General features: G+C 32.0%; 1 protein-coding gene across 2 annotated transcripts; it reads left to right on the top strand.

The window, feature by feature from the left end:
- The first annotated feature begins 505 nt into the window (after nt 1-505).
- Nucleotides 506-14,184, top strand: LOC130892726 (uncharacterized). 2 transcript variants are annotated; one of them, XM_057798294.1, is made up of 6 exons: nt 506-602; nt 653-1,189; nt 5,058-6,831; nt 8,887-9,092; nt 11,460-11,597; nt 13,275-14,184. In XM_057798294.1, exons 1-6 carry the CDS (start codon nt 600-602, stop codon nt 14,070-14,072), a joined length of 3,456 nt encoding a protein of 1,151 aa, XP_057654277.1. In that variant the 5' UTR covers nt 506-599; the 3' UTR covers nt 14,073-14,184. The 2 variants fall into 2 exon arrangements, with proteins under 2 accessions (XP_057654277.1, XP_057654278.1); XM_057798295.1 differs by lacking the exon at nt 11,460-11,597 and having other exon boundaries at nt 513-602.
- Nucleotides 14,185-17,142: the final 2,958 nt, after the last annotated feature.

The following is a 17,142-nucleotide window of genomic DNA, read 5'->3' as shown; positions in this document are numbered from 1 at the left end:
GTTCACTACCCGATGCAAATATTTTACTATCGCCGCAGAGGATATTTTGATTTTACTTTAATGTGAATCAGTTAAGCACTCCATTAAAAAATGGATCGAAGTGAGCGTTGAAAGAATTAGCGAATTTTTAAAGCTCAAGCAACGCAGAACGCAACTATGAGAATCTATCTCATTATTTTATGCGATATGGGATATTATAAGTACTTTTGAAGCATTATTCTGACGCACCACCAAATATCTCACTATCGCCATTGAAGATATTTTTATTTTACTTTAATATAAATCAGTTAAGCAGTCCATTCAAAAATTCAATAATTTACAAATTATAACATAACTTCTTAAATCTTCCGCTGTATTTGTTCTGTTTTGCAATTCCGTAATATTTATTTCAACGCTTAAAACGCCACTTAGGCTTTCGATTATAAAGCTTTGTACTAAGTGGAACGGGAAAGATCGTGCTCGTGAACGTGATTGTCGTAAGTGGAATACACCCCAAATGAGCTCTGTGTAGTAGTGACTTGTGACGTGACAGCTGATATGCTGATGTTCCATAACTTAAAAATGTGTAGAACAAGTAAATCCCGAATAAGTTTTTAACAATGGTAAAAAAACACGTTTAAATTTAAACAAAGACTAATTATCTAATTTTTAGGAATACACTGTCGACCTGGATTTGGAAGATCTAGAAGCCAGGTTGTATAGTCAAATATATTATTCTAATAATGAAATAGAAGAAGCTGAAACTAGTGTAATTCCAAAGAATATTACGGTTGATGATAATGTCGGGAAAAAGTATCGATATTTCGATAATCCCGCAAAGGAAAATTATAATATATTAACTGTACCTCAAACATTTATACCACTTACTAATCCACCAAATGACAATTCCGTTAATACAATCCAGCAACCTCCACTAAACTTGATTCCAAATTGTAATGTTGGTTCATCTAGCCAAGATAAGGAAATTATCGTCAATAATTTACCAAAAAGTGCCGTTAGTTATTCTGGTTCAGAGAGAGAAATTATTCAAAATAATATCACCGTTAATCAGTATTCATTCCCAGTTGTTATTAACTCTACTTCTAAACCTTGGACACCTACCTCAAAAGTACTTGAAAGAAATAAGAAAAATTTGGAAAGGAAAAAAAAGGCTAGACAGAGAAAAAGAAAAAACAAGAACTTGACTGAGGTAACTATACTCTTTTTACCTCAAAAAATTCTTTGTCAAGCTTTAAATTAGGGTCAACCTATAATTTAAAGTTTTTAATTTGTTTGTATATAAACAAAAGGTTGGTTTCAGAAAAATTTAGGGTGTTTCTACATTTATGTAAGAAACTCAGGAGGTGATTGCTCGTATGACATTAAAATATCTTTTTGCTGTATTTTCAAATAGTAAAAACCTTTTTTTAGTCCCTGTTTTGTTTTGGTTATGAGCACTACATCATCTGCATAAGCCAGAACTTGCATTCTGCTGTTATAAACCATTCCTTTGGATTGTAATCCACTACCTCTGATAATGACCTCTAGTAGAAAATTAAACAACACTGTTGATAACAGGTCGCCCTGTTTTAAGCCTTTTTTTGTTTAGACCTATTCAGATAAGCTGCCTTCAATGGCTATTATGTTTTTGGTTTTGTTCAGTGTCATTTTTACCAAACGTTTTAATTTTTTAGATTAACCAAGTTTTTCTAGAGTTTGGTACAGGTGTTTTCTTAATATTCCAGTATTTTTTTTGATTTTTGTATACAACAGGGAGCTTGCTTATGTCCTTAAAACAATTAGGCTGCTTTACTTTCCCAATAATAAGTAGCCAGAAACTGTGATTGCCAGTAGAGTTAGCGCAAACAATCAATGTAATCTGGGCTTTGCTAGCTTTGTACCCAGGTGCTGCAATTTCCCTCTTGGAAACAAGGGACTGGTTGGCAGCTTTTTTAAGTTGAGAGCTATTTTGTCAGCATTGTAAATGATCTTGAGTTCAAAACCACCAGATTTTCAAAATTCATTCAATGTCTTCTTAAAATCTTAGGCAGATACTACATCGGCTGGCAGTTTCTTACCTTGTATGTCTAGTACCCTTATTACCTTATACCCTTGCCTGGATTTAAAGCATTCAAGCCAGCCAGCTGTAGCTTTGATATTAGAATCACCATTCATCATTTGGTTTATTTGCTGTGCTTTTTACAAATGATCGGTCCGATAATAATTGGTTGTCCTTGACTTCTAATTTGCATAAACCAAGTATACATTCCTTCAATGGCTACTAAGTTTTACTAGTATAGTAGTAGTATATTAGCTCCAAATTCAGTTCCTGCTTACAGTTATCATTCTGTATTAACACAAAAATTTTTTTTGTAAATCCACCTTGACACTCCTCTACTTGTTTGTCCAAGTATTTATTTAACCTGTTTCATATGATTCTCGCTGGTACTTTATATGCAACATCCAGTAAGGTAATGCCCCTGTAATTACTGCAATCAGCTTCATCTCCTTTCTTATGTATGTGGACATAATTGCTTCACCCATTGACTTCCAGCTCCCTGATTTTGTGTAATATGTTGAATACTTTATTATTTCTATTGGTATTCCGTTAATTCCGGCATTTTTATTATTTTTTATATTGTTTATTACCTCCTTTATCTCAATTTCTGTTGGTACTTCTACTATAGGAGTTTTGGCCACTCTCTTTCTGCGACTCACCTTTTTCGTTTTCCTCTATTACTTCATTTAGCAGTTCATCAAAGTATTGCCTCCACCTATCCAGTTTTCCTATTCTGCTTCCTATTAGACATCTATTTTTACTTTGATAGTATCAAATTTAATTATTTTTTTCTAATATTTTTTCCGTCATTTTCATCGCTGTACTAATTGATGCTATTCCTCGGTGGTTGTTGCAGTCTTTAGCATCACATTTTTTGAAACTATTAATGCCTTCTGCCAGTCTGTTAGGAGTGTCTTATTTTCTTTAGCATTATTGAGATACATCATGTCTTTTCATGTTTGCCCCAGAATTTTGATCATTTCTGAAGTCTTGGTCATATCCCCGCGCTTTTCCATTATTTAGTTTTCTGATAGCATGCTCTATCTTTTCTGTACTAATTTTTATGTATGATTATTCCTTTATGTCAATTTATACAATTTCTTCTTTATATTTTGACTCAATATCGAGTAGTTCTTGGTTTGTATAATTTTTCTAATGTTTTTTAGGAGAGTTTTTGATTTGCTTTAGAGTTTTCTTCTATTTTTCCTCCAATTTTTTGCCATTCTTCATTCTTTGATGTTTTAATTAGTTCTTTGGTTTCTTTTCTATATATAAAGTAATTCCATGATTCTTCTACATTTACATTAACTATTTTTTGGAAATTCAATTTCTTATTTATCTCTTCTTGATATTCCTGGGCTATGTTTTTATTTGGTGGTTTGTATGTTTTTATAGATAATTTTTATGAATGCCATTATAGTAGATTTGCAAAAATTTGGTGATAAGCAAATGATAAGTGTATTGTTGATTGATTTATCTTTTTGGCTGACTCAGGGATAATTTATCATCGATCAGAATTAGGTTTCAAGGAGAATTTAGAAATTAGCTGCCCATAAGTAACTGATATGTGTTATACAAGGCGTGCATGCAGAATATTACTCAAATTATTACTGAGTATCTTGATAAGGCTTAAGTTACTTGATTTGTTTGGTATGAGATAGGGAAATGTTTATAGAAACATGTGTCAGCTGCCTGAAATTCTAGAAAATTTATCCAAGTGCACCTAGTGCAGTTAGTGTTACCAAAAATGGGAATAATTTAATTAACTAAGTAAAGTTTTGTTGATATTAGATTTTCTGAACGAGACTCATATATTGAAATGCTCTACAGACTTTAAAGAACCTGACAATTGTTACTGTACTAGATGGTGGATGAAAATTCACAATAAACCAAATTTTCAGCTGGTTTTTTTGCCAATAGTAATTCATTAGGAAGGTTTAGGTATATTGAGTTGAGGTTTTCTGTAAATTGGATGGGATTCTGCCCAATCCTTTTAATTTTTAGAACAAAATAATGCCTGCTAGGATTTTTTAGGCATTTTGGTTTGTTTTTATATATTTATATTGGTATCCACTGTATTTTCTGTACAATTCAACTTTTCCCTCATAGTACTTCGAATTTTGGTTAATAGATTAAATACAAGAGTCTCCTAACTGAAATATTTTCTCTGAATATTTGTCTAGACAATTTATTTCATCTGAAATTAACTTTACAATTTATTCTACTAGCAAAACTGGTTCTAAACATATTTAATACTGTTAGAACGAGCAAAATAAGCGAATTTTTCTCGATTGTGGAACATGCTACTGTCTTCCAAGCTGAAGTATTCGCTCTTATGGTATTGACACCATAGAAAGACAGTAATCTCAATCTAATCAGATAGCAGAATTGCTGTACAAGCCATAACAACTGCAATTATGTGCTATACGCTTGTGCTAGAGTGTAAGAAAGTTCTAAAATAACTGGTGAGTTATGGTTGCAAGGTCCAACTCATTTAGGTGACTTGTCACTCCATTAACGACAAGGTGGGCTTGTTTGGTAGATTGGTGTAGCCAAAAGTGTTGTTACATCTTTTAACAATCTGCTCTTAAGACCGACTCTACAGAGATGGATAAAAACATATTGTATGAGATAAGCTGAGGATCTTCTCCTTCTCTTACCAAAGAGCTGCTCCACTGAAACTTTTTTACCAGCCACAGTGATCTAAGATGATATCTTCATGCTATAGGCAACATGGACGATTCGAAATGGCGTTGGTGTATGGAGGAAGAGGAAACAGTCGACCACGTTAATAGTGCACGGTTCAAACATATGGTGAAGCCTCACTTGACTTTGAAAAGTTAGCTTTGCAAAGGACATAGGTTTTTGGTAATTTCAAGTGGGACTGGACATGTCGGGCCTATCAGAAGGCCTATATGGTCAAAGGCCTTTGGCTGTCAGAAGAATTAAAAAATTTTGATTTTCTGAATCCAATTTTTCAAAGAATCGATTAGATTTTTAACATTTAACATTTCTGTAGGTCAACCAAGCAATTAGTGATCCTGTAATCGTGTGCATATCAGATTCCGATGATTGTAATGTCGTGGAAGAAGATATGAATAGTAATGAAAAATCAAAACAAATAAATACAAAGTTTCCTAAAAAATACAACGAAGCAGAAGGGGATAAACTACCAGAGGTAGATGATGATGTCATATTTATCCCGCCTCCTCCTGTTGAAGTTATTAACGTTGATTCGTCTGAACAAGATGTAGAACATACTGGCACTGCTGTAGAAGAAAAAAACGAAACCAATATATCAGAATCAATAAATCCCGAATCAAATGATTTCCTGGAAACGAATATAGAGCCTAATAATGCCAATTTCGATTTTGCCCTTCATGGATCTGATTTTAGTACTGATCCAACTGAATTTAGGCAACCGTTGAAGCCCGTTGAATATTGTGAAACTGAAAGTAGCTGTAGTACTAACGATCAAAGCAGAGATTTTAGTAATACAGTAAAAACGATTGTTTTTGCTGAAGTGGATTTTCCAAAAGAAGATATATTTTCCGAGAAAAATTTAGAAAGTTTCAGTTCTTTCATAACACCAAAAAGAAGTTCTGTCAAATCAAAAGAAGTTACAAATATTTCAGAAGAGCCCAAGGATTTGAGCGATAATAATGATGTTTCTACAGATACCAGTAGCTCTGAAAGCGATTATGAAACAAATTATAGTGAAAAAACTAATAGTTGTTTGCCTAATTTATCACCAATGGTACCAGACATTATTCAGAAAGAGAAGAAAACTGTAATATGTGAACACGATAAAAGTTCTACAGTTAAAAATAAAAGGAAAGGTTTACATAAACCAATAGAAACAATTAGAAAAGAAGGAAATGGAAATCTTGTTGATAACACTATATCTAAAACTCCGAAATCGAAAAGGAGAAAGAAAAAAGTGGAATACTCTACACCGCTATCAGACAAAAACACTTCCGAGAAATATATTTCAACAGATACAAATAAAGTCGATGAGGTACCCCTAAATTGTTTGGAAAATTCCAAAAGAAAAAAGAAAAGAAGAAGTACATCTAACAATAGCAAAGAAAACGAGAATATGACCAATACGGATTTAGTAACGCCGGCAGAATTAACAGAACAACAGATAGATATTGTCGAGTCTACAGAGAACGACAACCAGGAAAAGATTAAAAATAAAAAGAAAAAGAAAAACTTAAAGGATACAGAAGCTCCAGGCTCAACAACAAATAGAACACCCTTATCAGTGGAACTAGAGAACTTAAAAAAAAATGTTGAAATTACTATGGAACTAAATCAAAAATTAGACAGTAAATCAAAGAAAAAGAAAAAATCTGAAAGTTCTTCAACGGATGTTACGGAAAATTCTGAATTATCAAATAAAAAAACTGTTCGGGAGATAACTAACGAAGAGAATATGAAAATTAAGAGGAAACAAAGTGAAAAAGACAATACAGATAAAATAATTGACAAAGATACACAAATAAAAGATTCCGAAGAACCTTCTACCAGTAAATCAGACAATCCACTGGATAATTCAAATAATGAACTTATTGTTATAGATGATGTAAGTTCGACGTATATATCTGTCTCTTCGGATAATACAGATACCGATTTTGAAATTTTTGATGATATCAGTACTAATATTACTTTGAACTGTGATACTTCGATTTTGCCACCAAATGATTATGAAAGAATTTCTAAAGCTGCTCGTTTTCATCTGGATAATTATGAAAAGTTTGATGTTTCCGATATCCAAAGCAAACAATCAGGTATGCGAAATTTTTTTTTAAATCCGAAATTTTAGGTTTTTAATTTTTAAAGTTGATTCTTACTAAGTGGAACAGGATGTAGAGGTATCTTCAAAAAAATAGGGCCTTAAATTCAATAAAGTGTCTGAAATAGGTTTGTTAAGTTTATTTGGAATTATCTCATGAAAAAAATTATCAAAGTGTTATATTTTTGTGAATTTTGGGAAAATTTTCAAAGTTGAATATAAAAATCTATTTCAAAGTAACTTATATTGATATATTTGGATTCGTTTCTCGGGAAAGGGTGAAAAAATAAAAAGTGTTTTTTTCTGAATTTTGGAGCAATGGTGAAAGTTAGAGAAATATTTAAATAAAAGTTGTAGATCTTTGAATTTTACACAAAAATAGTCCATAGAAGTTTTTTGCTATTACTAATATTTACAAAGTTAGGGTGGCTAGAGCTCGAGGGATGGTAATTATAGTTTAACATATCAAAAACTGCAATTTCAAACATTCTCCAAGGTTAAAATTCATAATCGAACATGTTCAGAAGTTATTTTTATAAAAAATCGCACTTTTTCAGTCAGTGATGATTCTTTAAAATTGGAAATATCATCCCCTAAGCTTCAGTCAACCTAACTCCATAAATATCAGTATTATCAAAAAACTCCAATGAACTATTCTTATGTAGTTTGTTCAAAGTTTGTTTTTAACCTCGAGTTTTTCGTAAATTTAGAAAAAAAAACGCTTAAATAACTTGACAAAGCCGTTTCGGACACTTCATAGTAACTTAGATGGAACTTATCCATTTACTGAAAAATCGTCTCCCGGGTAGGGGTGAAAAAACTTGAAAAAAGGCATTTTTTTAAATTTTGGGACAACGATAAAAGTTAGATACAAAACTTCAAATGAAAATTATAGATCTTTAAATTTGACACAAAAGTTGTCCGTCTCTACTATATACTTCTTTTTCTCTAGAACTCTTTATGCCTTTTCGAGTGTCAGAGAATTGGGATTTCAGTTTTCATTCTCCTTTACCCATTTTTTGTACAGTTTCTAATCGTTTGCTTTCATGTATCTGCTGTGTCGTTTTCCCCTTTTGTGTGCTACTTGTGTTATCCAAGTTTTCTTGGATCTTCCTTTCCATCTTTACTATTTTTAGTCCTTTCATTATTAAACCTTCAACATCCATTTTTTAATATTCACTTCCATTCTTAGGTTTCCTATTCTCTTTATATATCTACTTTTTCTTCAATTTTCTTAAATGTATCTGCATCTATTACTATATTGTCTGCATCAAATTCTTCTTCTATTGTCAATTTTCTACCTCTACGGCTGAATTTTTCTTCTAAAAACTCCTTCCCTGCCTCAAATATGTCTTCTGTGTTTCCTTTATGTTGTTTCTTTCATCTCATATTTCCTTTTTTCTCTTCCTACCATTGTTTTGATTTCGTTCCAAAAACTTCTATTATTGTCTTTTTAATTATTTGCTAATTCATCTCCAAATTGTGTCCATGTTTTCGTTTTTTGCCTTTTCAATTTATTTCTTATGCTTTTGTCTGCCTTCTTACTTTCTTCATTTCTATTTTTAATATAATTTTCCCATGTTGCCTTTTTCCGCTTAACCAGTTTCCTCATTTCTTTTGTCCACCAATCTGATTTTGTAGTATTTTTTATCCTAAATTTTCAAAAGCTTTTTCTAGCATTATCTTTTGGTCTAGTTCATAAAATTTTCTATTTTTTTCTTCTAGGTATTTCTTTCTATTTTCTTTTGTTCTTAACTTATATATAGAAATTCTATCTTGTCATCCAGTACTGTTTTCACCAGTCTGTGGTTCGTGCCTATTTCTGCTTCTGGTATTGTTACTGTCTCCCCAATTATCATTTCCTTTATCTTTCCCCCTATGTACCACAAGGGAAAAAATTACATCGTAATCAATTACGAAACTCTGTTAGATACATTTTCTTCAAAGTATTATAAGTTGCAAAACCTTGATTTACCTACGATTTTCACATAAACTTGTTCGCTTTATCGTAGGATTGGTAAACACTATATACTACTTTTAATTTTTTTAGATGATCCTAACAAATGGTTGATATCGTACAGAGACAGAGCAACTTATCTGAATAATAGAGGAAACATAGGCCCGCGCTGTACCAGATGCAGACATTTTGGTCATATAAGCATAAAATGTCCTGAGAAACCTCATCCACCTCCATGTATATTATGTGGAGAATCTAATCACCAAGAACCGAGATGTCCATTTAAAATGTGTACACAAGTATGTTATTTTTTTTTATGAAAAACTGTGTCAACCTTTTGGTATGAGAAAGTTTTTCTTTGAATGTCTTATTCTTAATTCAACGATAATTCCATTTTTTTAAATACTTTACGAATAGATTGGTACGCTGTATAACCTGGAGTGATGGATTATTATATTTTGGAAAATGTAATTTTCGAATTTATTTTAAAAAGCTGATATAAAATATTTTAATCAAATTATTATCCATTCCATGTGTAAAGCTTATTCAAAACGTCCTATAACTAACTGCCATTATTTCTTGTCGTTGCAGTTCTTATCATTCTGTTCTCCTGTGGAATCCACTTCCTTATTTTTTTTAGGAATCTTTCCTTCTCATCCCCAATATGCTTGTTTCGTTCCGGTTCATTTACTCTTCTTAACGCGCCCATTTCCTTATTCTCCATTTTTTATTTTAGTTGTTTTTCACATTTACAATCCATATGTTCAGACTAGTTCTAGTACCTCAAACCACTGTCCTATATGTGTAAATTTACAGAATTTTTGAGTTACAACCCCAATTCCTCCCTGCGAAGTTTCTGCACACCTTCGAGGTTTTTGTGGTTTTCGTGCTTATCCCCTTTTCGTGTTTACTATCTAGTGTGAGTCCCAGATCTTTCTCGTCTAGCTTTATGGGCTTGAAGTTGAGTTTTTTCTTTCTAGTGAAGATAATTAGGTAGGTCTTATTAAGGTTAACATTTAGTCCCACTGATTGACCTTGTGTAGTTGAGTATTCTTTTTACTATGTCACAGAGTGTATTCTCATCTTCTCTCAATCAGTCTGCTTAAAAGTTCGTCTACTACAAATTGCCACATAAGTGGGGATGCAGCTCCCCCCTGTGGACCTCTTAACAGTATTTGAAATGGTGTCTTGCCCTATTTTCTGCTGTTCCAGTCTAAGAAGGCACATAGTACGTTTGCTTTGTTTATTAGAGCTTTTTAAATTCCGTTTATCAATTGTACCAATCCAGTTTCTGTTCGGTATGCATATTGACAAGGATGGAGGCGTTTCCATTTCAGAATCTCTGTCCTAATGTAGTTGTTGACAGCTTTTTTATCTTTAAGCTTTAAGTAAAAGACTGATTGGTCTGAAGGGTTTGGGATGTGTGGTGTCCTTCTTTCCTACTTTTGGTATGAAGGTTACTTTAACTCTTCTCCAAGGCGCTCTGGTATGTACCCCAGCTCTAGACCGCTTCTGCTGAGGCGGATAAAGTGTGGCAGGATTTCTTGCTGTCCTCTTTAAAGAAGGGTTGGGAAGATTCCGTCCACTCCTGGCGACTTAAACGGTGGAAAGGTGTTTAAAGCTCATTTTATGAGTTCGCTGCTTGTCGCTTTGCTTTTCTGATTGCCAGTCTTTGGAACCCCTTGTTCTGTTGAAGAGGTGTCGTGCTTCAGCTCTTAACTTGCACAGATGAACATTCCACCAGTGAGCGTCGCTACCTTTTTTGTTTTTTGCACATTTTACCTAATCACCTGCAAACTGAAGGATGTATAACCAGATGTTATCGTCGATTTGGATCCCCATTTCTTTGCATTTCTTCTTTCAGTTGTTGGAGCTTGTAATGTTTTTTTACTTATTAACGTTCTTAAATTTATTTAAACATGTTACACTACACTTTCCTAACTTATGTAATTTATTTAAATTCTTCGGTTACATTTCTATTTCGTTCTGTTTACTATGACTATTTATTATAAACTAAAAAAACTCGTTTATATACCCTAAAAGAAATTCTCAAATGTTGTAGAAAATTAACAAACAAAACAAATAAAAAACAAGACCTTCCTAGAAATTAGTTCATAAGAAACAATGTAAGCAAATATCAAACGAATTCCGCGATTTAAAAAAGTAAATCAACCGAGCCGTGCCTACGCCAAATTTTAGAATTCTATTATAGCCGGACAGGGCCAGCTCTAGGAATTGTTCGTAACAGTATTTTATCGCAAGCCTTTTGTAAATCTATAAATATTAGTTCTACTGGTCTATTCCTTTCTGTTTTTTTTTCTATCAACTGATTTAAAGAGAATACATTATCTGTATACCTCAAAATCCTAAACTCTGTTCTTCATAATTATTATATTCCTGGTCTGCTTGTTAGTGTGATGAAAAAACTTTCTAAACCAGTTTTAATTTGCAATTTACAGCTTTCAAAGATCATTTTCAATTTTAATAAAATTGATGTCTAGTGTCTAACGATGTTTGATATTAACCCCTGTAGAAAGTCCAAACGACCTGTAAATTTTTATCAAATATCCCAATAGAACGATTCCCCAAATGTATTTATATGTTTCAAACCCGATGCTTCAAATATCTATATGCGTTCATATTTATTTATTTTTTCGTTTTTTCAGTGTGGACAGCGAGGTAATTATTCCACAACTTACTGTCACAATTGTTTCAAATTTCGTAATTGCGTATGTCGTCTATGTAAAATGGTAGGACATATAGAAAAAAATTGTCCTGATCTGTGGAGGCGATATCGATCAACAGTAAGTTATAATACATTTTTCTATTTTCCTTAAAGTGTCCGCAGAGAATTTCAGTTTCTCTTGAATTGATTTTATCTTTTTTATACTCTATCCACTTTCTTTTCATTCTACCATTCTCTGTATTACTTTCTGTTTTCATTTCTTTTCTTATTAATTTGCTTTTATTTTTTTTAATATGCTTATTGTGTGATGTTTTTTCTTCTAATTTATTCAAACTATTTTCATACAGTGGGGTGGATTTACAAACACTATTTATCTTTTAATTTATTTATTATTCACTAAACTATACCTTTGAGTCTTATTACTAACACTTATCAAATTCTTAACATGTCAATTAATTTACATACACGGTTTACTTCTCTATCCTGATACGTTCGAGGTGAACTCACAATCAGATTATTTACTTACTTTCTTCTTTAATCAACAAGCGACTATTTATACAAAGAGATTATTTATCGATAATTCGATTCTAGAAAGAAAACAAACAAAAAGGCCTTCCTAGAAATTGCTTTTAAAGAATATAAACAAATTTCCGTTGTGTAAATAGCCTTTCTGAGAATTTCCGCATCCTCCAAACTTTAAATTATTCTATCATAATCGAACAGAACCGGCTTTACGGTCCATGTCGTAGACGAGTTCGTAACAATAGTACTTTAACTGTTTTCTTTTTATCAATTTGTTTCCTCTAGCAATGAAATTAATTTTTAACGTTTTATATTTATTATCATACATATATTTGTATAGTACTAAAATTCTTATTTATAGGCAAAATTTATTGTAAAAAATTGTTTATGGTCATATCCAATTCTGCAAACATTTAGGTCCTCTATCTCCTCCAGGCACCTCCATAAAAGTGATTTAAGATGATTTTATTGAAAATTTCAGTTGTTTTTTTTTAATTTGACCTCTTGTTCGTATATTTTCTCATTTTAAAGGTTTTTCCAAAAAAGTGATTGGGGGGATAGGTTTCAATTATTTTCTTGCCCAAGAGTAAAAATCAATCATTTTCAACTACCAATCCTTTAAGGTATGCTAAAATGGAATTAATAGCCCGATAGCCCCATTTAAGTCTCATATGTATTTCCATCTCTTCTAGTTACCCCCATAAAAGTGATTCAAGACGATTTTATAGAAAATTTCAGTTTCTACATTATTTTTTTTTGATCTTTACCTCATTTTTCCTAATTAAAGACAAGTGATTTTTTAAGGGAGCTCTTAATCATTTTTCATTATTAATAATTTTAATTTTAATTATAAATTCTTTAAATATCATTTTCCATCCCCCAAATCAAATAAAACATATTTTTGTAATTATAAATACTTTAAAATCTAATAAAGTGCAAAAATATTGAGAAAAACAATTCAATCCCACTATTTCTAATTTTATTCTTATTGATTGTTGCCCATAGATCAATAAATGTTGAAAATATTTCTTCTCCTGAAGATATTCCAGGTTCTCATACTTTTCCTCTTTTTATTTTATGTGTTGTGTCTCCACTTTGTCCCTGCTTATTTGGTGTCGTTCTTGATCTTCACTTATCACTTTTTATTTCTGCGTTTAGCTATTCAATTTATTCTCGAAAGATTTATCCCATACTTCATTATTTCGAAAAATAATAACCCTAAATTATTTTTCTCCCCTAAATTTTGTTGTATTATAAAAATATTATGTTTTAGACTGATAAAGGACCTATGGTAACCTCTCCAGAGTTACCGAAACCAAGATTTCAGCAATGGTGTTCTGGTTGTGCTAAACAAGGACATTTGGAACACGAATGTAATTATTTCAATAGATATTATCCACCAACTACCCCTTTTATCAATAACTATGAGGATAATTTGCAATATAATAAACAAATGGAGTTGCAACAAACTTCTATAGCTTCTGCTACAGTATCGACCAGCGAAACGATTCAAGTATCCTCATTGGATAGTCTGGTTACTACAAATAAATCTGTTCAAATAGTCAACGACGTTCCGAGCACATCCAAAAACGATTCAGTTAATATAACTTACAACATAGATGTGGATGATCCATGGCAGATCAAAAAGTTATTTATGACTACTTCCCATTTCAAAGTCACCCAATTTATAAAGGATCAAATGAACGATTTGCAAAGGAATCCGATGGATCCCAGGATATTGAAAAGGAAGATAATCCGGTGCGAAAAATTAACAGATAGTAGAAGAGATCCTCCAGAAAGGATCCTCCGCGAGAAGAACCATTGGTACAGATTACTCAATATGTTGATATTCGGTACTCACAAGCACAATTCTGGACTTTGGCATATCAACCAATTGAAGAAATATATTTCGGAAGCTCATCATGTTAGATTGGATGGCGATAAAAGAGTTTCGTTGTTCAATTCTTACAGTTACATATTCGGATGTGATAAACACGCCAATTTTGATTATTATAAAATATTAAGGTTATTGATTAGAAAATATTATAGTAATAATAAAAATTTACTATAACTTTTTATACCTAAAGAGAATTGATTATACGTTATTATCTTTTGATTTTATGTTCTTAATTTGGAGAACACCAAAGTGTAATTATTACAAATAAAATCTTGATATCTGTTGATTTTCTTGTAGCTTTGTGTAAAGTTGTGTAATCTTTTTTAACTGGCGGATAAAAATCCTTGTTATAAAGGAAAATCTGTGGAAAGTTTATGGTAACAAACATGATTTACTGGGACTTCACGTGTTTACGGAGACAAATCATCAGATAAAACTTACATACATATCGGTTTACAACGTTCTCGACGTCTTCTGATTTTTAACCGCCATCTGTGTCTATCCTACTATAGATCTGTTAGTTCTCTCTCCTGCATTCCCTTATCTTTTACCTCTGTCTAGCTCTTCGTGCACTTCCATTTCCCTTGTGGTGTCCACTTTAGGATCTGTTTAGATATTTCTATTCTCTAACATTCTTTGTACATGATCATACCAGATTAAAAGTTAGGTTTTGATGTTATCCATTAATGTGTATCTGATTTCCATACCTCCCTTGTTCTGTCCTTTCTTATCCTGTCCCTCCGAATCAGATACAACTTCTAGTACAAAAATCATTGAAGACTAAATCGGGACAATACTTGTGACTAGCTAACCAGCCTTTAGTTAGTTATCTTTTTTGTATTTGCTATAAATACCACATCATCGGCATATTCAATTGTTTTACCGATTTTAGATTTGTGTGGTTAATTATCGTGTATAACTGTTCAATTTTCTCTTGTATTCTACGGTCTCCTAGCCTTCTAAGTATTTCCATGTCCTCCAGACAGACACCTCTATAAAATTGATTTCAGGTGATTTAACAAGAAATTTCAGTGCCCACATTCTTTTATTTCCATATTTCCTCATATATTTTCTCGTTCTTCTCAGTTGATAGGAAATGGATCATTAAATCAATTATTAGTGTCTATGTGGAAAAACCTCCAAAATAATTGGAAAAAGGTTGCATTCATTACAAGTAGTCTCTCTGATCCGTTGTCAGAGTCTAATTTGTTGCAAAACTCCTAAAGAAGAAGAAAAACCTTCAGTTCATTATAAAAAGTTTCTCTGATTAGTGGTTAGAGTCTAGTTTGTTGAAAGACTTTCAAAATCAGTGAAAATCTTCTCAGTTTATAGCTATTGGACCCTCAGATCAATGGTTAGTGTCTATCATGTGGAAGAACTTTCAAAATAATTGGAAGAAGGTTTAGTTAGTTACAAATGAACTTTCTGATCAGTAGTTAAACTCTAAATTCTTATCAAACTCAAAGTTTATAACGAACGGACCCTCAGATCATTGGTTATTGTCTATCATGTGAAAAAACCTCCAAAATCATTGGAAAAAGGTTAAATTTATTACAAAAGAACTCTTTGAGCTGCGTGTATTTCCATTTGGGACTTACCGACATTCTTAAACAAAATTGAACTACCTTCCCCTTCCCCCAAACACTTCTGTTTTAATAGAATCTATAAATCACGATGCAGAAATCGACATAAAACAAGGAGAGTTCTATAGGCAAAGAATGTAAATTCAAGACTGTCCCAACCATTCCACAAAAAGTACGTACTTGACCCTTTTCTCCTTTTACCCTTAAACTTTGGAATTTCCAAAGAAAACAAATTCTAATTACAAGCCTTCGTCACCGTCGTATGTGTTTCTTTTGTCGAGATTCTTGGGTACTGTACCGAGGGTATGTTTTTTTAGCCTTAGTCAAATTACAGTATAGTGTAGAAAAATCAAATTTTTTCGATACTTGTTGGATTTTAGTAAAAAACCATTTAAGGTATTAAAATGGTGGTTACATATCCTGAAGGCCATTATCATAAACTGAAAATATTTTCTTTTCTGATATTTTATGACCGGGTTGAACAACTCAACTCACAAATTTATAAAAATTATTTATTAAGCAAAAAAATTATTTAAATTAATTATTTAAATATTATTAAATATTTAAAATTATTTTAATTATTTAATTTGGTTTCAATAATCCGACTAGCGTACTAGACAAATGTCAAACTATTAAGAACCCAGTATCTGTGTACAAGTTGCTTAAATACTAAATCTTATCGTATACAAAAGCTATAATTAATTATACAAATGATCCAAGTCACATCAATATAAAATAAAAATAAGTAATTTAATACGTTAATAGAACTTCAAGTGTCCTAGGGACACTTGGAATCACTTAACTATTTGATTAACAAATTCTGATAGTTCCCATTAGGAGTGGTCAGTGTACAACCTGGCTTAAGTACTAAATCTTATTGTATACAAGAAAAACGATAAATTCGGTAGTCAAGGGACATTTATGGTCCTTCGCATACGTCTGCCTTTCACATTGTTTCATAACACCCCCTCTTAGTACACAAACCCAGGCAAGACGTTGGATGGAACTGTTAGCCCATTATTTCTCGGGACAGCGAAGTGAGCACTTCTTGAACGCTCAGATCTCAGTGGGGTTACACTGCTTCTAGAGATTCGGCCCGCGCCCATACGATCATGATATGAATGTTCGGAAGCTAACCCGGATCACGTTCATTGTTGTTCGGAAACTGATCGAATTTAATTTGTGTATGGATGTTTGAATTTTGATAATATACACACTTTGTATCACATAACTATATGATTAACAGATCCTAATGGTTCCCATCAGGAGTGGTGAGATAATTACCGCAAGTTTTTACAAACTATAATATCAAGATTGTTTTTTTTATCTGGCCACCCTTTACAAGAAACTATTAGTATAAGTCTACTTAAAAATATGAGCTTCTCAGAACTATAATCTTGGTTCAGGATAGCTAATTGCGGATCATAGAACAAGATTTTATTTTCAAATCGATCATTGAAATTCAAAATAACTTACAAAAATTTTAATTTTTATAAATTACTTTCGGCTGTTAATTTCTTTTGTTACTTCTGTTATAGACTTGATAAAGTGTGAATTTATTTCGTTTGATTGTAGGCAATTATTTTAGAACTCACATGTGGATTATTTTTACATCGATAAGCATAAAATAAAAACGAGTTTTTATATATACGTATAACAAA

Source organism: Diorhabda carinulata, chromosome 4 (genome assembly GCF_026250575.1).
Source record: "Diorhabda carinulata isolate Delta chromosome 4, icDioCari1.1, whole genome shotgun sequence".
NCBI classification, from domain to species: domain Eukaryota; kingdom Metazoa; phylum Arthropoda; class Insecta; order Coleoptera; family Chrysomelidae; genus Diorhabda; species Diorhabda carinulata.
This window is presented reverse-complemented; position numbering and strand designations above follow the sequence as displayed.

What these genes read in the sequence shown, in the direction of transcription:
- LOC130892726 (XM_057798294.1), top strand. An exon ending in TATCCAAAGCAAACAATCAG is followed by an intron (nt 6,832 to 8,886) that starts GTATGCGAAATT and finishes TAATTTTTTTAG; the next exon opens with ATGATCCTAACAAATGGTTG. An exon ending in GGAGGCGATATCGATCAACA is followed by an intron (nt 11,598 to 13,274) that starts GTAAGTTATAAT and finishes ATTATGTTTTAG; the next exon opens with ACTGATAAAGGACCTATGGT.